The sequence below is a fragment of the Piliocolobus tephrosceles genome, chromosome 2, assembly GCF_002776525.5.
Source record: "Piliocolobus tephrosceles isolate RC106 chromosome 2, ASM277652v3, whole genome shotgun sequence".
Taxonomy (NCBI): domain Eukaryota; kingdom Metazoa; phylum Chordata; class Mammalia; order Primates; family Cercopithecidae; genus Piliocolobus; species Piliocolobus tephrosceles.
Window position 1 is genome coordinate 102,409,842 of NC_045435.1, and position 21,817 is coordinate 102,431,658.

At 53.3% G+C, this 21,817-nt stretch overlaps 1 protein-coding gene across 4 annotated transcripts; it reads right to left on the reverse strand.

Annotated features, from left to right (window-relative positions):
* Positions 1–10,229: 10,229 nt before the first annotated feature.
* Positions 10,230–21,035, reverse strand: CHRD (chordin). 4 transcript variants are annotated; one of them, XM_023187501.2, is made up of 24 exons: positions 20,654–20,810; positions 20,325–20,428; positions 20,001–20,055; positions 19,769–19,898; positions 19,509–19,637; positions 19,319–19,418; positions 19,117–19,204; positions 18,607–18,748; positions 18,363–18,503; positions 18,199–18,252; positions 17,974–18,121; positions 17,704–17,810; positions 17,480–17,599; positions 16,437–16,593; positions 15,892–16,112; positions 14,986–15,099; positions 14,383–14,646; positions 14,200–14,293; positions 14,031–14,087; positions 13,662–13,765; positions 13,106–13,208; positions 12,527–12,681; positions 12,303–12,405; positions 10,230–11,582 (listed from the first exon to the last, which is right to left on the reverse strand). In XM_023187501.2, exons 11-24 carry the CDS (start codon positions 18,074–18,076, stop codon positions 11,527–11,529), a joined length of 1,758 nt encoding a protein of 585 aa, XP_023043269.1. In that variant the 5' UTR covers positions 18,077–18,121; positions 18,199–18,252; positions 18,363–18,503; positions 18,607–18,748; positions 19,117–19,204; positions 19,319–19,418; positions 19,509–19,637; positions 19,769–19,898; positions 20,001–20,055; positions 20,325–20,428; positions 20,654–20,810; the 3' UTR covers positions 10,230–11,526. The 4 variants fall into 4 exon arrangements, with proteins under 4 accessions (XP_023043269.1, XP_023043270.1, XP_023043268.1 ...); XM_023187502.2 differs by lacking the exon at positions 20,001–20,055; XM_023187500.1 differs by lacking the exon at positions 20,001–20,055 and having other exon boundaries at positions 11,115–11,579; positions 18,199–18,281; positions 20,654–21,035.
* Positions 21,036–21,817: the final 782 nt, after the last annotated feature.

Genomic DNA, 21,817 nt, shown 5'->3' on the forward strand with positions numbered 1-21,817 from the left:
AAAAAAAAAAAAAAAAAAAAAAAAAAAAAAAGACCATGTTGCAGCAAGCTGAGGCTCAGGCATGGCCAATGACTTGCCAAAGTCACACAGCTAACAAGGGTCATTCTCAGTTCATACCACTCTACCAAACTGCTGTCAGTTCAAGGCTGGCCATATTTCTGGGAAGTCATCACAAAACTGAGGTGATGGTGGTCAAGAACCAAGTCACTAGCAAAGTACATTTCCCTACCTCCCTTCTTCTCACAAAACATCAGTCTACAGAGCCCACATCTACTCAGCTGAGTCCTCTTGGCAACCGATATGAATACACACATTGCAAACTCTTAAGGTAACCACAGCTATGTGGACAGAGGGCGTCTGGCCTTGTAGCAACTTTGGACTGATCCTCAGGGGCAACCCCTCCTCCCTGGGAGTCGCATCTCAGACTTCTTCTGGCTGTTGCCACCTCTTGGAAAGTGAACAGGGAGCTGGAGCTGGGAGCTGCTCCCAACTGCAGTTCATTTGGGGTGTCCAAACTCACTTCTCACCAAGGCACAGTCGTGAAGTATTTGCTTTGCCATCAGCTGGATGGGGCTCAGGCTGGGGAGTTTCAGTGTCACCCCAGCCTCTGGGTCTTCATCCAGATGTGCAAAGAGAGCAGCCACCCGGCATTGTTTCTCTCTCTTTTTTTTTTTTTTAGAAAGAGTCTCACCCTGTCACCCCAGAGTACAGCGGTGCAATCTCAGCTCACTGCAACTTCTGCCTCCCGGTTTCAAGCTATTCTCCTGCTTCAACCTCCCGAGTAGCTGGGATTATAGGCACCTGCCACCACGCCCCACTAATTTTTGTATTTTCAGTAGAGACAGGGTCATGTTGGCCAGGCTGGTCTTGAACTCCTGACCGCAAGTGATCCACCCTCCTCAGACTCCCAAAGTGCTGGGATTATAGGATTGAGCCACTGTGCCTGGCCTAGCATCATTTCTCTTAATCTATGGCAAAACTTATGTGTGCGGTAATAGAGCCAAGCAAGGAAAAGAGATAGATATAAAACTATAAACACAGGGCAAACTCAACAAAACACACAGAAAGAAGAACTTCAAAAAAACCTCTATATTCTTCACAAAGAATTTTTCCTAGTTTGTTTTGTTGTTTGATTTTTTTAACCAAAATTTTTTACTTCAAGGAAACATTTTTATAATTAAAAAGCATGATTCACTAAAAATACCATCTGAAATTTTGAAATAAATCATGGCATCATAATGTTCAGGATAAAAAGACGGGAAAAAAATCAAAGGTAAATTAGGCTCATTCTGAATTGCAGTTCTAATTTTATTAAGTAATTAAATTTTCTTCAGTTTATACTTTTCTGTTTTCTGAAACTTTTTCAATGGAGAATTGTTACATCTACAATCAGTCAAAAATGAAGCGCTATAACTTTTTATTTCAGCCATGTCAGGGAGTCTCCTCATTCACCTATTTGTGGAGGAGAGGAGGGGGAAAAAAAACCTTCTTTTGAAGGTCTTCCCTGGTGCCATTTCCAGTGGTACCTTGGCTGGAACCTATGAGAAAAAAAAGTTATTTCATAATGATGTCAGCCTTGCTTAAAAAAAAAAAAAAAGAAAGTCTCTAAAAACTCATGAAAAACACAGTTGATGTGAATCATATGTCTGAGTGGCAGAGTTCCCACTAAGCTGGGTGAGCACACAGATGTTCAGGACAGAAATTCCTCCCCGCACAGCGACTAGTCCTCTGTGGAGCTGTTGAAGGTAAACAGCCCAGCCGCTGTAAATGTTCCTGCTGGCTGTGAAGTCCCCATACCCCTACCTCCTTACCCTTCAGTTATCCATCCCTTTCTCTAGCCCTCCCTCTTATCAAAAACCCATCCACCACATGCACGGTGGCTCATGCTTGTAATCCTAGCACTTTAGGAGGCCAACGCGGGTGGACTGCCTGAGCTCAGGAGTTTGCCCAGCCTGGGCAAGACGGTGAAACTTCATCTCTACTAAAATACAGAACGTTAGCCAGGCATGGTGGCGGGTGCCTGTAGTCCCAGCTACTCGGGAGGCTGAAGCAGAATTGCTTGAACCCCAGAGGCAGAGTTTGCACTGAGCCAAGATCACGCCACTGCACTCCAGCCTCGGTGATGGAGTGAGACTCCGTCTCCAAAAAAAAAAAAGCAATGGGGGCCAGGCACGGTGGCTCACGCCTGTGAGCCCCAGCACTTTGGAAGGCTAAGGCAGGCGGATCACCTGAGGTCAGGAGTTCGAGACCAGCCTGGCCAACATGGCAAAATCCCGTCTCTACTTAAAACATACAAAAGTTAGCTGGGTGTGGTGGCATGCGCCTGTAATCCCACCTACTCGGGAGGCAGAGGCAGCAGAATTGCTTGAACCTGGGAGGCAGAGGTAGCAGTGAGCCAGGATCGTGCCACTGCATTCCAGCCTAGGAGACGGAGCCAGACTCTGCCTCAAAAAAAAGAAAAAAAAAAAGCAGTGGGATCTGACAATAATCATTCACGTTTGTTGACTGATAGATTATACTTTAACAGATGACCTAATATCTTAACTAGTCATTAGCATTTTAAAACTCTCATCTTCCAATTTGAGAAGAAAAAACTTCTACTGAAGGAATTTCAAGCATCAGCCAGCAGGTGCAGTAATGTTTTTGCCAAAGGGATGGGTGATGGGGTCCTGAAAGTGTTATAAATCTGGTTTAGACGTCCTCGGACCTGGGTTGGTGGGTATCAGAAGGAAGGGTGTTGGGCCTCTCCACAGGTGAGCCCCTACTCCCCTGGGAGGAAAAACGGGCTGGGCTGGTTCCAGCTGCTGGAGCTACTTGGGGAGAATGAGGCATCTTTTGTCCTCCAGTATCTGGAGCCTCCCCTTCCAAGATGGTCCACTGGGTATCTCCCCTCACCACCACCTTTCCTTTATTCCCCTTCTTTATTTTATTTTATTTTATTTATTTTTTGAGACTAAGTCTTGCTCTGTTGCCCAGGCTGGAATGCAGTGGCATGATCTCGGCTCACTGCAACCTCCACCTCCCAGGTTCAAGAGATTCTTCTGCCTCAGCCTCCTGAGTAGCTGGGACTACAGGTGCATGCCACCATGCCCGGCTAATTTTTTTATTTTTAGTAGAGACAGGGTTTCACCATGTTGGCCAGGTTGGTCTTGAACTCCTGACCTCATGATCCACCTGCCTCACCCTCCCAAAGTGCTGGGATTACAGGTGTGAACCACAGCGCCCAGCTGTTCCCCTTCTTTCACATTCACCCCTTGCCTCAGAGCTTCCAGGAGCTTCTTTGTGTTTTCTGGCCCAGTGCTTCTTTAGGTGGCATTCAGTGAGATTTTCACACTCCAGCCTCCCTTGTCTGCCAACCGGGACACCAGTTTATGCTTCATGTGGCATTTTGGCCTCTTATATTTCCGACCACAAAATATGTGCTTAAATTGCAACTCTTCCTGAGTGGAGATTTTAGGATAGGGTCCCTTCCTAGTCCTGAGTAGATCCCCCTCCCTTCTTCTCCTTTTCCAGACTGGCAAATGCCTGGGTGGGTTGCATCTTGTAAGCAAACTTGTGCAAGCATAACTGACCCGTGAATGGATATGACCTCATTGTACCAGGTAGTAGCTATTGCTTTAATGCTCACTCTGGTCATATTTCATCTTTACATAGTATACCATTTAAATGTTAGAGGAAACACTATGTCCTTTGAGATTTAAATATAATTGAATCAGGACTTTATCCTCTATTTTTGTAGAGGTCCCGTTCTCACCCCAATATCCAGGATCTTCTCCTACTGTGATATTTACCAACCGATTGATTTCACATGAATCTCACCATTATGGCAGGTTTCTTCCCTTCATTTCTCCTGACAAGGAGCTTAGTCACGTTCATGAATTTTTAAGAAGTATTGTATATCCCCATGGCTTTAGTTCCATGTCACCTCAGTGGGGCATTCTCTGACTAGCCCTTTTAAAATTTCAACCAGAAAAAAACAAAGACAAAAATAAATAAATAAATAAATAATATATATTTTGTTTTGTTTTGTTTTGTTTTGTTTTGAGATGGAGTCTCACCTTGTCACCCAGGCTGGAGTTCAGTGCTATGATCTCTGCTTACTGCAACCTCCACCTCCTGGGTTCAATCAATTCTCCTGCCTCACCCTCTTAAGTAGCTGGGATTACAGGTGTGCACCACCATACCCAGCTAATTTTTGTACTTCTAGTAGAGATGAGGTTTCCCCATGTTGGCCAGGCTGGTCTCGAACTCCTGACCTCAAGTGATCCGCCTGTCTCGGCCTCCCAAAGTGCTGGGATTACAGGAGTGAGCCTCCAAACCCAACTAAAAAGACAATTTAAAAAAACAAAAAATAAAACAAAATGCAAATAAAATAAAATTGCAATCGGATCTTCTCCCTCTGGAATTCCCAGTTCTCCTCCTGCTTTATTTTTTCCATAGCACTATCTTCTTCTGGCACACTATATAACTGACTTGTTCATTATATTTATTAACTATCTTCCCCACTAGACTATAAACTCCACATAAGCGGGGATTTTTGTTGGTTTAATTCACTGCCGAACCCCCAGTGCTTAAGACAGTACCTGACAGGCCGGGCGCGGTGGCTCACGCCTGTAATCCCAGCACTTTCAGAGGCTGAGGCGGGTGGATCACCCGAGGTCGGGAGTTCAAGACCAGCCTGACCAACAGAGAGAAACCCCGTCTCTACTGAAAATACAAAATTAGCCAGACATGGTGGCACATTGCCTGTAATCCCAGCTACTTGGGAGGCTGAGGCAGGAGAATCACTTATACCCAGGAGGCGGAGGTTGCGGTGAGCTGAGATCACGCCACTGCACTCCAGCCTGGGAAACAAGAGCGAAACTCCATCTCAAAAAAAAAGAAAAGAAAAAAGACACTACCTGACAAAAGAAGATGTTCAGTAAATATTAGTTGAGCGAATACACTTATATGAAGCTTTGTAGTATGGCAGATTTTGCTAAAAATGTCAGGTAATAGACTGCCCACATCCTTGTTACTCGTAATGTGTTCCTGCACCAACAGCAGCAGCATCACCTGGCAGCTTGTCAGCAAGGCAGCATCCCAGGCCTCGCCCCAGACCTTCTGATCAACATTTCTGATCTGCATTTCAACAAGACTCCCAGATGATTCACATGCACATGAATGCTTGAAAAGCACTGGTCTAGGCCATGTGTGCAGTGGCTCACGCCTGAAATCCCAGCATTTTTAGGAGGCTGAGGTGGGAGGATCACTTGAGGCTAGGAATTCAAGACCAGCCTGGGCAACATAGTGAGACTCCCCATCTCTATTTCAAAAATAAAAATAATACAAAGAAAAAGAAAAACACTGGTCTATATCACAACAATGCAAACAACTTAAACTTGGATCTTAGATATCCCTGTTCTTAAAAGGTTTTTTTCTTATATGCAAGAAACTGGTAACATTGCGCTCCAGCCTGGGCAACAAGAGTGAAACTCCATCTCAAAAAAAAGAAAAGAATATGTCTCTACTGCTACCCTATAGAAGGCAGAAAAGACCACAAAATGTTCAGGTTTTAAAGGACAAATTCTTGATTGTTTGTTTTCCTTTCTTTTTTTTCCTTCCTAAAGCACAAGTCCTTTCTTTTTTTTATATTAGTGTTGGGGAGAATGCCCCTGGCTTCCCTCCTTCTTCCCCACCTTCCCTCAGAGTGAGGACTGGTCAGGGACCCAGGCCACCATATTAAAGCTGCCGGGCCACCAGGAAGACAGGCAGCACCAGCCAGCTTTGCCTGTGATCTCCAGGGTGTTCTTACTATGAGTGTGAAAGGTCACAGCCATGGCCACCTGCTCCAGTCTCACAGGCCTCTTTGCCAGGCAGGCTCATGAGACCCGCCAGCTGCTGGGCTGGAAGCACATGTACTTGATGGAGATGTCTTCCCAGGACCTCAACAGCAGCCTTTCTGCCCCTGCATGGAGAAGTATCCAGTTCGATGCCTGTCAGGCAGCATCCCTTACACTGACATAGGCCGCCTCTATCTGTGCCCCTGGCTTGTCCCACTGCACAAATGAGAGAGTGAGGAGTCTCTGTCCCCACAGTAGGCCTGGAACCTCAGTGGAGCATGGTGAACTCCAAAAGCGGAGGCTTTAAAAGAGGCTGAGCCAGCCCAGCGAAGGCGGGTGGACAAGAAAAAATTGTGAATGACTCCTCCCAAGGAACGGCGGGAGTCCTGGCCAATCTCTGCTGCTCAACACCCATCAGATGAGAAGCATGGATTCCCCTGAGGGAGCTCTAGGCAATTTGCAGAAAATTTGCCCAATTCCCTAAGCTAGGGAAGATTTTTTTCAAACTTTTTGTTTTTGTACCTCCCTGGCTATTCTCAATGCAAAAGGTCAGATTTCCCTTAAATGCACTCCATAGCTTTCCTTATCTGTGCAGAAAGAAGTGCACTCCTGCTCCTGAAGCTATCGCACAAATACCCTGTGTTGGGACATCACAGCCCTTCCCAGGTGAGGATCAAGGCACTGCAGAAGGCAATGTAGGGGTAGAACTTGGCATGGGAGTGGGAGTGGGGCCAAAGCTGAGTAATGAAGTTTTCACTAACTAAAACTTAGAAAAATACTGAGTGATTTTTTTTTTAGATGGAGTCTCGCTCTGTCCCCCAGGCTTGAGTGCAATCACACGATCTTGGCTCACTGCAACTTCTGCCTCCAGTGTTCAAATGATTCTCCTGCCCCAGCCTCCCGAGTAGCTGGGATTATAGGCACGAACCACCACGCCTGGCTAATTTTTGTATTTTTAGTAGAGATGGGGTTTCACCATGATGGCCAGGCTGGTGTCGAACTCCTGACCTCAGGTGATCCATCTGCCTCAGCCCTGCAAAGTGCTAGGATTACAGGCGTGAACCACCGCACCCAGCCATCAGTAATCTTTTTTCAAGAGTGGTTGGCTATCCAGGAGTTGGAATAATAGGTGGATTTTTCTTTCCTTCTCACATATTTGTATATTACCATAATTGTTAACAACGATTTACTTTTATGATGAGCAAAAATAATTCTGGCAGCTCCCTTTGTACGTGAAAATATATCAAAGTCAAACAATGTTGTAAGCTCCATTCTCAGAGCAGCACAGTCATTCCACAATCTCTAGTAAGTCCTCCCCTTTTGTCATCCCTAACAATGTATTTCCAGCATTCCATAATATCCTCTATGTAGGCGTTCTGTACACACAGGCTTTTTTCGTCATACGTCATCTGTGACTACCTAATATTTGACAAGCAAAACTGTGTCTCTTTCAGCATGCCCAGAGAAATCCTTCTTTGCCTTAATGTTATTACACGATAAGACCTCTCCTTTCTGCCACTTTTGTTGTGTCAGAAGTGTTGCCAAAAAAAGGGGTCCTCATCCAGACCGCAAGAGAGGGTTATTGGATCTTGCACATAAAGGAATTCAAGGCAAATCGCAGAGTGCGGTGAGAAGAGATTGTTCATTGAAAGCTACTGTTTCAGCATACAGTGTCTTCAGAAAGCAAGAGGAGGAACGCCTCTTCTAAGGTTTTTTGTTTGTTTGTTTGTTTGTTTGTTTTGTTTTGTTTTGTTTTGTTTTGTTGGACGAAGTTTTGCTCTTGTCACCCAGGCTGGAGGGCAATGGCCACAGTCATGGCTCACTGCAACTTTCGCCTCTCAAGTTCAAGCGATTCTCCTGCCTCAGCCTCCGGAGTAGCTGGGATTCCAGGCGTGCGCCACCATGCCGGGTGAATTTTTGTATTTTTAGTAGAGATGGGGTTTCACCATGTTGGCCAGGCTGGTCTCAAACTACTGACCTCAAGTGATCTACTCATCTGGGCCTCCCAAAGTGCTGGGATTACAGGTGTGAGCCACTGCACCTGGCCTAAGGTTTTCTCATATAGGGTTCTTATCCATGTAAAAGCTAAGCTGTGTCTACATGTGGGAGGCTGACAGCATGACATTTATTGTGTTGCTGATTTAAAGAAAACTATCCTTGGCATTTTAGTGCGTAAGTGCATCAAAGCCTGACTATAACCATCATAAAAGCATACATTGTTATGTGATATGGGGACATCAGGACATTCTGCTGTCATAGGAGTTTGTCTTTGCAGGCATTGTGAAGCTGTTTCTTGAGCCGTAAACATCTTATGACCATGGGTCATGACTAGCAAGGAACATATCTGCTAGTTTTGCTGGGGTTTTTTTGTTTGTTTGTTTGTTTGTTTTGAGACAGAGTCTCGCTCTTGTCGCCCAGGCTGGAGTGCAATGGCATAATCTCAGCTCACTGCAAACTCTGCCTCCCAGGTTCAAGTGATTCTCCTGGCTCGGCCTCCCGAGTAGCTGGGATTACAGGCATCCGCCACCACGCCCGGCTAACTTTTTGTATTTTTAGTAGAGACGGGGTTTCATCATGTTGACAGGCTCGTCTTGAACTCCTGACCTCAGGTGATCCGCCTGCCTCGGCTCTCCCCACTCCCAGGAGGTCCCTGGAACTCCCATCTGTCCCTCTGCCCCGTGACAATTTCACATATCCATGGCCAAGATTTGAAAATTATTGTTCTTAAGTCATTGCACAGACCCTGCTCTGGTGACACAGACAAACGTGAACTGATGGCTGCCAGCAGCACCACCATGCCATAGCTCCAAACTGGTCTCTGTTCATCACCTACCTTAGCACAATCTGGATTTGGTATACTGAAAGTGGGCAGAGTGTCACTAGGGAATGCCTAAGAGGTGGTCGCACAAGGAGAACTTGGCAAAGTGGATTACTGCACATGAAGGAGTTTTCTCTTCAAAAAACGGTGTATCAGAACCATCCCTGCTGGAGAAGCTCGGTGGTCGAGTCAAACCCTGTGCAATGTAGAAGGCCTGACTGACCCCAGGGTGAGAGATCAAATTTTAAATACTACGGGTAACCATTTTGAGACCCTGAAATACTAAACCCAAGAAAATGGGCCTCTGCTTGGATTTTGCTGCTGTTGTAGGGTTTTTGGTTTGGTTTTCTGGAAAGGGAAAGGTTGTCTGACCGATGTGCAGTTGCCTGAGGGGAATGGATAGGGCACTGAATGGATGGGCATTGAATGGGCATTGAATGGATGGGAAAAATGAATGATGTTCTTGAGGTCTCTGAACATCAGGGCTTCCAACAGGTCTGAAATGAAGTTCCTCACACACTGCACAGGGCTGGCCCTTCTGAGTCACCATACCACTTCCCTGGGGCTCAGGCAGGGCCTGGAGACTGGCCAGCTTTGGTTGGAACACAGGCTAGGATAGGAAAGGTGTTTCAACGGTTTTTGTCTAAAGAGGACAGGGCTCTGCCTGGCCCCATCGCCTGCTCATTGGTTCACTCACATGCACTGAGGCCTGCTCGGAATCCCTCCTGGTGCCTGTGGTTCCAGCTCGGTGGAGCCCAACGAGCCATCCTACAGTGACTCACCTGCCTCTATCCTTCCCATCAGTAACAAACTCAGGTTAAATCCAACCCGTGTTGTGTTGTGACCATCAGTAACAAACTCGGGTTAAATCCAACCCGTGTTGTGTTGTGACCATCAGTAACAAACTCGGGTTAAATCCAAGGATCAAAATTTCTCTTTCCAACCCTTCTTCCCACCAAAGTTCCTCACCAAGGAGGACAACACTGTCAGTGCACTATTTCTGGGCCAAACCTTCATCATACCACAACTGGTGCCTCACTCCCACACTTAACCCCGTGCTGAATACTGCTGCTTTTTCATCCCTATCTGGCCCTCACGATCCTCCTATTAAGAGTCAGGGCTCTGGCCCAAGTTGTTATCCCCATCTTTATCATCCCTGCATCCTCAGTCCAGCCCCTCAGTCCCCTCAGTCCCCCCCTAAGCATTCAGCGGGATATCAGTTGCCAAATGCAACTGAAGCCCATGGCCACTGTCCTCCCTGCGGTTCTCCCCCGCCTTCATTCCAAACCAGCCCCACAAATCCCACCTCAGGGAGAGTGCCTTTTGCAGCAAATACGTGCCAGGCCCTGAGCTGTGTAATGCATGTGTTCTGATTGAATCCTGTGAGGAGGATAGCATGTGTTTTATAAAAGGGAAACAGGGGTTCATGAAAGTTAAATAACTCAGCTAGTTAACAGCAGAATTGGAACTCGATGCTTCAATGGGCTAAGACAATAACTTCTTAACCACACACAGCATGCCTAACACTCTCTAAGGAAGCTATGATTTCCCTTTCCCCTGCCCTGCCAGATCATAAAATCCCAGATTCATTTGACTCCACATTGTTTATATGAAAGATGGATCTGCAGCTACATACAATTGTTAGATTTCTGTTCTGATACCCTCATTTCCTAGAGCTTGTCAGAATGCCTGGGGGAATGAGGGAGGGGAGAGAGAAGAGGGTAACAGGGCAGGAGGGTCTTGTCTTATTCTCCACATACTTTGGTCTCAACGTAAGCGCAACCAAAAGCTGGACCAGAGCTGATTCCAATCCACTCTGACCCCCGTTTGCCCCAGAACTGGTCCAGAACACAAGTTTCCAGGAAAAAAACAGGAAAGTGTTTGCCTCACTTTAGACAAAGAAGGTAGAGGCTGGGCTGGGTGTGGTGACCCATGCCTGTAATCCCAACACTTTGGGAGACCAAGACAGGAGGATCACTTGAGGCTAGGAGTTCAAGATCATCCTGGGCAACATAGCAAGACCCCACTGGTGTGAGGGAAGGGAAGGGAAGGGAAGGAGGGAGGGAGGGAGGGAGGAAGGAAGGAAGGAAGGAGGGAAGGAGGGAAGGAGGGAAGGAGGGAAGGAGGGAGGGAGGGAGGGAGGGAGGGAAGGAGGGAGAGAGAAAGAGGCTGGTAACACTTTTGATTCTCTCTGGAGCAACTTCAAACATGAAGTTAGCAAACATGCCAGCGATGTGGGAAAGTAAACTTGAGTCAAATCCTGCTTCTACTTCCCTAAATTCTTGAGTCTCTAGACCATCTCAAGGAGCATCTGTGGAACCCAGGTGTGTCAGCCAACTGCCACACTATCCTCTGCCTCTCCGGGTCTCTTTCTGCTCCCCAAGGGTCAGAGCTCCTCTCTCTCACCTCCTACTGTCTGCCCCTTCTCCACCAGGCCCCACTCAGGTTCCTGGCCGCAGAGAGCCAACCTCATGCCCAAAGACTGAAAAAGAAATGTTTTAATAAATACAAAACTCTCCAATAATGACTCTGCTCAGCTCAGGGGCAGCAGGAGTGGAGTGTCGGGGCCCTTGGTGCTGAGTGAGGATAAATTAAAAATCCCAACAAGCTAGTGACATTATATACAGAAGGAAAGGGGTGGGGCTTCCAGGACAGAGGCCGAGGGTGGCAGGGCAGGATTTGGAGTGGCTGTGACCTCGGTCTGGCCCAGCTGCCTCTCCCCCTTGTGGAGCTGTGGTTCCCAGAGGTAGCGGGGGTGGGAGTAGAGGCAGGACAGAGGAACAAAGGCACTGGGCTTCCCACAGGAGAATGCAAGAAGGTCCTCGATGCCACCCCTTCCCCAGCTCAGGCCCCATCCTCTTGGTCATGTGGCCCTCTGGCTGTTCTCTAAGAGCCTTCGGCTTCTTTCTCCAGCTCTGGATCAATCCTGGTCTCTGGGGCTGCTGGAGACAGAAGGGAGGGAATGTCGGAGGAGGGGAGAGGGAGTGGAGAGGCACAGAGAGGCATGGAGGATGGAGGGCAGGGCAAAGCATCACTGCCTTGGTCCCAGAAAGGCCAGCATTTTCTTTTCTTTTTTTTTTTTTGAGACGGAGTCTCGCTCTGTCGCCCAGGCTGGAGTGCAGTGGCGCGATCTCGGCTCACTGCAAGCTCCGCCTCCCGGGTTTACACCACTCTCCTGCCTCAGCCTCCCGAGTAGCTGGGACTACAGGTGCCCGCCATCTCGCCCGGCTAATTTTTTGTATTTTTTTAGTAGAGACGGGGTTTCACCGTGTTAGCCAGGATGGTCTCGATCTCCTGACCTCGTGATCCACCCGTCTCGGCCTCCCAAAGTGCTGGGATTACAGGCTTGAGCCACCGCGCCCGGCCAAGGCCAGCATTTTCTAAACAGGTCAGTGCACACAGCTGGGTGACCTTCATCTTGTTGCTTAATTCCTCTGAGCTTCAGAAATCTTATTTGCAAAGAAATGGTTGTAAATAACAATTCCAGCAGGTTGCTGTGAGGGTGGATTGGAATGGCACTTGTGAGGCAGTTGTGATGTGTGATGGCACTTGTGAGGCTGCACTGTTGCTGCACACACTGAAAGCTCCGTTCCCTGATCAGGAGTCCCACGGGCAGGTCAGCCCTCCACTCACAGCTGCTGACCCTGGACTCCCTCACTTACGCCGCCGGCGGGCTGTGCAGCGGGAACAGCATCGACTCTCCTTCCCCGAGCTGCAGGACAGTGGCAGTGAACAGTCATCCCGCTCACAGTGAGGCACCCCTGCCTGGTACAAGACAGAGCAGACACTGAGGGTCCCCCAGAGGCACTGGGACACAGTGGCCTTCAGCTTCTTCAGGGACCTCCCTGGGAAGGCCTCCCTACTCCAGACCAGGCTCCCCACTTACCCCACACCTGCAGGTGATACAGCTCATCTCTCCAAAAGGGGGCACTGATGGGTGCCAGCTCTGACTCTCTGGGAACCACTGCCCAGCAAAACGGCAGCCCCGGGGCCCATCAGCCTGCATGGGGTCCCCCAACTGGGGGTGGACCCCCGACTCCACTGTTGAGAGGGAAAGAGAAACGGTCAGCTCAGGAGGACCAACCTGGTTTTTTGAGTATTCTTTTTGAATCCCCAGCACCTAGCAGTTTCTGGCACTCAGTAGGTGATAAATTTGGATTGGTGGGTGGACAGATGAATGGACAGATCAAGGGATGGATGGATGGATGGATGGATGGATGGATGGATGGATGGATGGATGGATGCATTGATGGGTGGATGGATGGATGGATGGAGCAGGAACCAGAACCCATCATATCACACTAGAATATCACATTCTTTCCGCACCATTTAGAATCCTGGCTCCAGGTAAGGCACAGAGCAGTGCTCAGTAAATGCTCAATTAGCTGAGCATCCTTCCCCTCATCCAGGACTAGGCCTGCCTCAACCCTAAGGTGAGGCCTCAGTGCCCAGCCACCTCTCTCACCTGGACACTGTTTGCAGCAGTCGGTGGGGTTGACACGGACAGGCTGGGCACAGGCCAGCCGGGGACACTGCACCTTCTCACAGTGCACCTCTCCAGTGCCCCCCTGTAGGGATCCATTAAGCAAGGAGTGTCAGGCAGGGGGCACATAAACCTCCTGCCTGCTCCCTCTCCTATTCCACACCTCAGATGCAGTCTCTCTGTGGCCTTTTACTCAGAGGCCCGGGCTTGCTTTATAGACCTAAACTCAGCTTCTCATCGGAACCCTGCAAGGTAGTTGCCATCATATCTGCTTACAGGAGAGGAAAGTGAGACTCAAGGACAGAAGGTGCCTAGGGTCATCGGCACTAGTTAGCTGGCAGAGCCAGAACCCACACCCAGGTCAGCCCTGTTCCTTTTCCCACAGGAAGCCAACTCTCAGAGCGCAAGGGCCTTTTCTCATATCGGTTTGATCCTTGAGCCCTCCTCAGCAAGGACGGGCCTTCCTCACCTGGCAGCCCCTCCCCATCTCTGCAGACCCCGCTGGGTTATGGCACCAGAGAAGATTGGGTGGCCATACCTTGCAGGTGCAGACAGCACACTTAATTAAGCCAAAGGGGGGCACAACGGGGTGCCACCGCGTACCCGCTGCCCGCCAGCTCCGGTCACCATCAAAATAGCAGCCTGGTGGGGAACAGGGCCCAGCGGCCGTTAGTATGAGCTCATCAGCTGGGCCCACAACCAAGGCTTGAGCCTCAGGCCAGCCCACGTGGGCCTAAGACAAGGGCCCATTTGGGGGCCAGTAACACTAATGAGTCCTGTCAGGCATTGCTTGGGATCTGTGCCCCTCAGGCCACCCCCTATATACTCTCCCCTTCTTGTCCCCCTCCTGGTTCAACCTAATGGCTCCTCTGGGGCCTCCCACCCTGCACGCACCCTTCCAGCTCACCCTCTCCTGGGTCCCGGCTCCTCGGCAGCCCTGGCAGGTCTCTGACATCTTGTTTCTCTGTGGAGCCAAAGAAATGGTGAAAGCAGAGGGTGACCGACCTCCTTCCCTCCCCAAAGGACCGGTCCACACTGGGCTGACTCCTCCCTCCACTCCCCTGCAGGGAACTCACCAGGGCAAACAGGGCAGCACTGATCGGGAGCCTGCACCGGGTGTGGGCAGCTGGGTGGTGGGCACACCACCGGGTCACAGATCACCGTTCGTCTCTGCAGAGAGGGACAGAGGCAATGACGAGAGAGTCCAGGCCCCTTGCCCCAGATCCCAGGACCCAATGTGCCCTTCCAGGACCTCCTACCTGGCAGGTGCAGAGTGAGCAGAGCGGGTCGTAGTTAGGTGCCCAGCGAGCCCCGTGGGGGCGCTGCTGCCCCTCGAAGAAGCATGTGTTGGGGTCTCGGGGCCGCCCAGGACCAACAGGTTTGGCAGGCGCTAGGGCCGGTGGACCAGGCACCACAGGTGGCGCAGCAGCGGCTGTATCCGGAGCCCCTGGCTCCCGCACCCCCTCGACTCCGGCGGCCCCCAGGCGCAGTCCGCCCACCTCACATTGGTTGGCAATGTGCACCTGGGAGGAGAGGCCAATTGAGGTGGCGCTGGGGCTCCCCCTCGCGTCTTTACCAGCAGCAGCCGGCCAGCCAACAGGAGACACCTCGGCCCCCTGAGCGCTGCGGTGGCCCAGGAGGATGCCATTCGCTCCACAATCATCCCAGCTGCCAGGAAGAGGGTGCTGGGCTGCCAGCCTCCTCATGTGGCTTGTTTGTCTTCATCCTCCCCACCAGCCAGGAGGTGTGATATGACCACCCCCCAGGACTCACAGACAGCAAGTGACTAGTACAAGGGCACACAGTGTCACCCCAACTCTGCACCCTCCCCACTGCCCCCACTGTCCACACTCCCCACCTACCTGCCCTCGGAGCTCCCCTCTGGGGCTACCCTTGGTGGCGATCAGCAGGGAGGCCACGCCTTTTGCCAGGTGCCGCAGCAGCTCCGGCTCCAGGTCCTTCACCACGCCCTGGGCCTGCACAGAGACAGGATAATGGATGGGAATAAGGCACTTTAGGGCTGAGCCTACTTCCCCAAGTCACAGATGAGGAAACTGAGAGCCAGGGAGGTCAAATAAAGTCTTCAGGGTAGCAAAACCCATTGGCAATAGTACGGAGCTTGGAAGCCAGGTCTCTCTGACTCCAAGTCCATGAGAACTCACCCCACTTGAAGGGCTTAGTCCATCCCACCTACCCCGCTGAGGTCCAGGATATTACATACGATCCAAGATACCCCACCAAAGAAAGACATAGAAAGGAGAATGAATAATAAAAAGCCGAGTCAGAGTCATGCCCAGGTCTATCTGACTCCCAAGCCCATGCCAGCTTTTTTTTTGTGTGGAGATGGAGTTTTGCTCTTGTTGCCCAGGCTGGAGTGCAATGGCGCAATCTCAGCTCACTGCAAACTCTGCCTCCTGGATTCAAGCAATTCTCCTGCCTCAGCCTCCGGAGTAGCTGGGATTACAGGCATGCACCACCACGCCTGGCTACTTTTGTATTTTTAGTAGAGATGGGGTTTCTCCATGTTGGCCAGGCTGGTCTTGAGCTTCCTACCTCAGGTGACCCACCTGCCTGGCCTCCCAAAGTGTTGGGATTACAGGCATGAGCCACTGCACCCAGCCTACAAATCACTGTTTAATTTATTTTATTTACACCAGTTCTTCTATACCAGGCTGCCTGCTCTCTGCTTCCCCCACCATAGGTCCACACAGCCCTTCAAGCTAAAACGTAGAAATGTTCCAAGCTGCCGCCTACCATCACATCCTTACCTCTGGGCCATAGAATCCCTTCAGCAGCCGCCGAGGCCCTGGCATTCCAGGAGGCCCAAGAAGGTGGGCAGTGACAGTGCCTTGTTCTGAGCCACCAAGCCCAGCCAGCAGCACTTCATAGTGCAGGTGACAGTGGGTATCCAGGGAGAGCCAAGCATGCCCTGCTGCCTGGCTCTTCACAGGGGGTAGCACCAGGGCTCCTGCTAGGGGCACGGGCAGCCCTGGGTCCAGACAGAGGAGAGATGACAGGTGAGAAGGTGGCCTACGGCAAGCCCTCAAACCCAGCATTCCCCAGCTCCCCAGCACACATTCCAGGAGCTGTTAGACACTGTCCATAGGTCCAGGGTCTGGAGAGCAGCAAGTTTTAGACCCTTGCACCTCGGCAACAGGAAGAGTCTGCCAGCAGGGCCACCCTATATGTCCCCACCTTCAGATGGCAACCGGAAAGGCATCTGAAGAAAGACACACCAGGCTCTGGCTGTCTGCCACCATCCCTCAAATGTTCTAGGAAACCAAAGGGCCGATAGACCCCTAAGGACACTCACTGTCATGGCGGGCGCTATGCCCACTGTAGGGCAAGGCAGCCACGTGCCCCCGAAGCTCTCCATCTGGGAAGTCCTTGGTGCCCACGTTCAAGAAGAGCTCGTTCTGCAGCAGCATATGAGCCCCTCGGGCACCCAGCCCAAGGCAGATACCCACGGCCTGGGGGGGCAGGGGAGGACAGGTCTTCCTCAGCTCTCACACGAGCCCAAGGTTCTGAAACCTTGGGTCATTTTGTGCCCCCACTCCACCCACACACACTTCCACACACCAGAAACACAGGATAAGGACCTGGCAGGCCCAGTTTCATGGCCCTCCCTGCTACTTCTTAGCTATGTAACAACCTTGAAGAGTTACTTAATTTCTCCAAGCCTTCACTTCCTCATCTATAAAATGTGTACTGTGAAAGTCAAAAAATATGTAAGGCCACCAATTCAGCACCTAACACATAGAAAGACCCTATAAGTAGCAACCATTGACATTACAATTACTACTATGTGGCCTATGACACTGTTCTCCAGGTCCAATGCCTCCCATTTGACTGTGAACTTGCTGAGCACAGGGGCTACATCTGATTTGCTTTGTACTCTAGTCCCTAGTCTGGGGCTCACTAAAAATGTCAAATCAGGCCGGGCGCGATGGCTACACACCTGTAATCCCAGCACTTTGGGAGGCCGAGGCGGGCAGATCACAAGTCAAGAGATCGAGACCATCCTGGCCAACATGGTGAAACTCCATCTCTACTAAAAATACAGAAATTAGCCGGGCATGGTGGTGCATGCCTGTGGTCCCAGCTACTCGGGAGGCTGAGGCAAGAGAATCACTTGAACCCGGGAGGCAGAGGTCGCAGTGAGCTGAGATCATGCCACTGCACTCCAGCCCAGGCGACAGAGCAAGACTCCATCTCAAAAAAAAAAGTCAAATGAATAAAAGAATGAGTGGGAGAATCCATGAGTGAGTGGATGATAACGGACATCCCTGCTTATCCAACCTGGCTTCCCACAGCCCATGCACTGGGCCCTGGAGTAAAGCAACCTGGAGCCCTCACCATGTGTCCTCCGGGCTGGAGTCCAGCCATGTGGCACAGGACAGTGCGCTGATCCCTCCGCTGAGGCTTGGTCTCCAGTGTCATGGCCACCACCTCACTGCTTGTCCCTACCACTTGCACCTGATGGGCAGGGGTGGAGGAGGGCAAAGTGGAGGGACAGTAAAGGCCTGGGGCCTGCTGCCCACTCCACCCCTCCCCCACCTTCTGCAGCCCCTGGCTCTTACCTGATAGATCAGGGAGCCATTTCCTAGCAGCGTGAGGCTGGCCGAGCCGGCAGCACCCGTCTGGACTGGGATCAGGACATCAGCCCCACAAAGGACACTTTGCAGGACTATGGAGGGGCAAGACAGGTGAGGCTAGGCTTACCCCATGGCTGCTTACACCCCCAGTCCTCAGGATCTCTCCCATACCCACCCTGGCCCCTTCCCTGGCACATGTCTGTGCCTCTCAGTTGTGCATGCCCAGGACACCAGGCCCTCCCCGCCCCACCTCACCGTCACAGCTCTTCCTGGCAGCAATGTGTCCACTGATGCGCAGCCCTGGCCTGCCTGCCCTCTCCAGGGCCATCTGCAGCTCCCCCAGCACCAGCCAGTCCATCTCCTGGACTGTCAGGTTGGGCAGCACCTCAGCAAAGCCTGGTTCCTGGGGACAGAGCAGGGTGTGATGGGCAATAGCAAGAGGCCAAGACAGGTGGCAGCAAGAGCCAGATCCCCGCTCACCTGTGCTGAGACATTGGCCTGAAGTTCTCGCAGTAGTTGCCCCTGGTGTAGAATCTGGAGCCTCAAGGGAACCTGGGTTAGTCCTGCAAGGCCGCACATGTGGGCCTTTCTGAGACAGGTGCTCTCCCTAACCTTCTCACGTGTCTTGCCCCCATCCCACTTACCCCCACTCCTGGGTTCCAGCAGCCCTCGGAAGAGCAGCAAAAAATGCAAGGAGTCCTCTGTATCACTGAGAGTGAGCAGGGTGATGCCCCCTATGCCCTGCTCTGGGGAGCCTTCTAGAGTCAGGATGGCACTGAAAGTCTCTGGGGAAGGGAGGATGATGAGAGCCCGTCAGAACACCCCCTCCCCTTTCCTGGGGGATAGAGAAAACTCAGAACTTCATGCCCAGGGCTCTTTGCTCCCTACCTGCAGCCAGGGCCCGGTGCCGGATGAGAGGCCCCCAGACCTCCCCTGAAGGGTGAGTGAGTGTCACAAGTGCCACATGCAGCTGTTCTGCCCTAAGGAGCCGCAGAGACAACCGAGGCACTGCTCGCCACACCCCACAGACCTGGAGCAGAGAGATAAGAAGGCCCTACACTCAGACACTGTGCAGGTTAGGCCAATTAGGAGGTCCAGGCAGGCCTGATGAAAAAGGAATATGGAAAGGAACCTCCAGGGTGCCCTAGGAAGCTTAAGAAAGAACCCCGGAGGCAGATGCTTGGGTTCCAGTCCTGGCTACACCACTTACTAGCTGTGTGACCTTGAACAAATCACATTCTCCTACTGAGCCTCAGTTTCCCCTTCTGTAAAATGGTCATCATAATGTCAGTGCCTTCCTCCCACTGGGCTGTGGTGAGGACCACTGGAGGCAATGCAGAGCATGCTCTCAGCACAGTGCCCAGACTGGACAAGTGCTCATAAATGACATCATCTCACCAGGCCATCTTGGGTGGGGGCTGCAGGGTGTTCAAACAGGACACTGCCATTGGAGTCTGAGAAGCGGACCCTGGTAGGGCGGTCCAGCCTGGGAATGAGAGGTCAGGTGAGGCCAGACTGAGCCAAAAGCAGCCCCTCCCAGCTCTCCCAGTTTCCCTCCCGGCCAGCAGCTGACCCCTCCTTGCTCTTTCCCCTTTCTCACCGCCTGTAGGAGATGGAGAAGCGGAGGCTAGAGCGCAGCAGCGAGACTCGGGCTCGTGCCACCGCCTGCGACCTCGGCCCTGTCAGCAGCGCCACGAAGTCTGGGACGTGAGGAAGATGGCCTGAGCACTGTCAAATGCTGCTTTGGTGGCCCAGCCTCAACCACAACCCGCTGTTCGCCAGCCCCCTACCCGTGTGGCCGTCACCACGGGCCCGCTCCTCAGCGCCTGGCTCCCCGCGGTCGCTATAACTGCGATGCTCCGGGTCCCGCGGATACTCGAAGGACAGGCCGCTAGGCTGCCGCTCCGAACTGCTACGCTCTGCAGGGGGCGGGGTAAGAACACGGGCTTCAGCGGGCCATGGGAAGGGCCAGTCCGAAGCCCCATCCAAGTGGCCCAGGACCCAGTACCTTGGCCCTGCCTCCCTCCCCGCAGGGCGGAGCAAGCCTTACCCTGGGGGCAGGTCTGGCAGCAGTGTCCCGGCAGCTGGCGCGGCTGCCCACAGGCCAAGGTTGGACACTCTGGTTTGATGTTCTTGCAGCTGACCCTGCCAGGGCCCCTGGTACGGCGACCCCACTGAGGCTGCTCCCGGAAAAGGCGGGAAACCCAAGTGAGCGCAAGAAGCCAACTGATGAAACACCCAGGCAAGGATGTCCCGCAGAGTCAGCCAGCTTTGCCACTTACAATCTGCGTGACCCTAGACAAGCTACTTCGTCTCTCTGGGCCTCAAGGTCCCTGTCTGGAAAATGGGGATAATAATACTCTCGCTATCTAGCGAGGCTGCCATGGGAGTTAGGTGAGCTGGGAACGAAACGGAGTTGGCACAGAGCCTCACACAGAGTGGGCGATCAGTAACAGCACATAAGACTTGAAGGGGCTGATTCCCCTTCCTCCACCAGAAAAATATCCCCAACGTCTGCCGACTGGGCTCCTTCTCAGCACTCCGACGTCCGCGCGACTCGCGCTCCCCACCAGTCAGGGCCCTGGCCGGCCGCGGGGCGCACTCACCGCCTCGCAGGCGCACAGCACGCAGCGCATCACCCCGAAGGGCTCCCCCAGGTCCGGGTGCCACGTCTCCTCCAAGGCATAGACCTTCCCGCCGAAGGAGCAGCCTGCGGGGACGGGCTTGGCTGGAGGCCGCTGCCCAGCTCGCGCTGTGTGCCGCCCTGGGGGCTGTCCGCGGGTCCCGGGTCCCGGGCACCGCGCCCTTCAGCCCCCGCCCACCCTCCGGGCCGCCCGCCGCGCCGAGCCACCTGCGTCCCGCGCCCCCTCCGGACTGGCGCGGACTCGCCCCGAGCCCGTATCTCCGCCCGCGCCTCCCCCGGGCGCCCACCTACCTGCCGCTCCCCGAACGGGCAGCGGCTCCTTTTCGGAACGGATGGGCAGCGCGGGGGGCTCAGGGCCGGCGCCGCAGGCCGGCCGGGAGCCGAGCAGCAGCAGCCCGAGAAGCAGCAGCGGGGCCGGCGGGGCCGGGAGGCTCGGCATGACGCGAACGGGACAGCTGGGGAGGCGGGAGGGAGGAGGGCGCGGGAGCGGGCGGAGGGAGGGAGGCGGGAGTGCGGAGGGCGGAGGGCCGGGCCGGGGGCGGTGCGGCGGGAGGGGGCCGGGGCCGGGGCCGGGGCAGTGCAGCAAGGGGCTCGTCGGGCGGCCGCAGAGTCGGCGCCGGGCCGGGCGGGGCGGGAGGAGCGGCCCGGAGGAGCGCTGGCGGTCGGGCGCTGACCCGGGCCGTACGCGGCTCTACTGCCCCGGGCGCCGGCTCCGGCCCGTTTTATGCCCCGCGCCGGACGCCCCGGCCGGGGGCCTCCTCCTCAGCAAACGGGGCGGCGGCGGCAGCTCGGCGAGGGGCCGGGCTGAGCCCGGGGGGTCCGGCCCAGCAGCAGCGGCCCGGATCGCGGATGGGGGAGGGGAGGGAGGGGCTGGGACCGGGCAGGGGAGGAGGGAGGAGCGGGAGGGGAAGGGGGAGCGGGGGAGGGGGAGGGGAGGGACCAGGGGGCGCGAAGAGGGGGAGGAGAGGCGGGCCCGGAGCCCCCCGCTGCTGGCGGCCAAAGGGCGGCTGGACCAGGAGGTCGGTGTCCAGCCCAGGAGGGGAGCCTCAGGCCAGGGAGGGGCAGAGGCTAGGCCTGAGGCCTGGACCGCTCAGTGAGCAGGACCCGGTTCCGCGAAGGATGAAGACTTGTCTTTAAATATGACAACCTACAGGAAAGGCCCATCAGGCGATCTCCCCCTGCCTGGCCCACAGCGCCCCTCAAACCCTCACCACCCTCTCTCACTGCCTAGCCTGCCTCCCTACCTCCTCTCTGAGGTCGCTCCTCATTCTTGTGTTACCCAGGACACGGACCTAGCCAGAAACCGGCAGCATTCCCCTTTCTGTGGAATGACAGTGTCTCTCTCTCATTGTAACTTATCCTCAGGCCCATTCGACCATCCCCTCTTGCTTCCTCACCCCCTTCCTTCACCCAAGGGACCTTCTGCCTCTCCAACCCACTCCCAGCCTCCTTTCT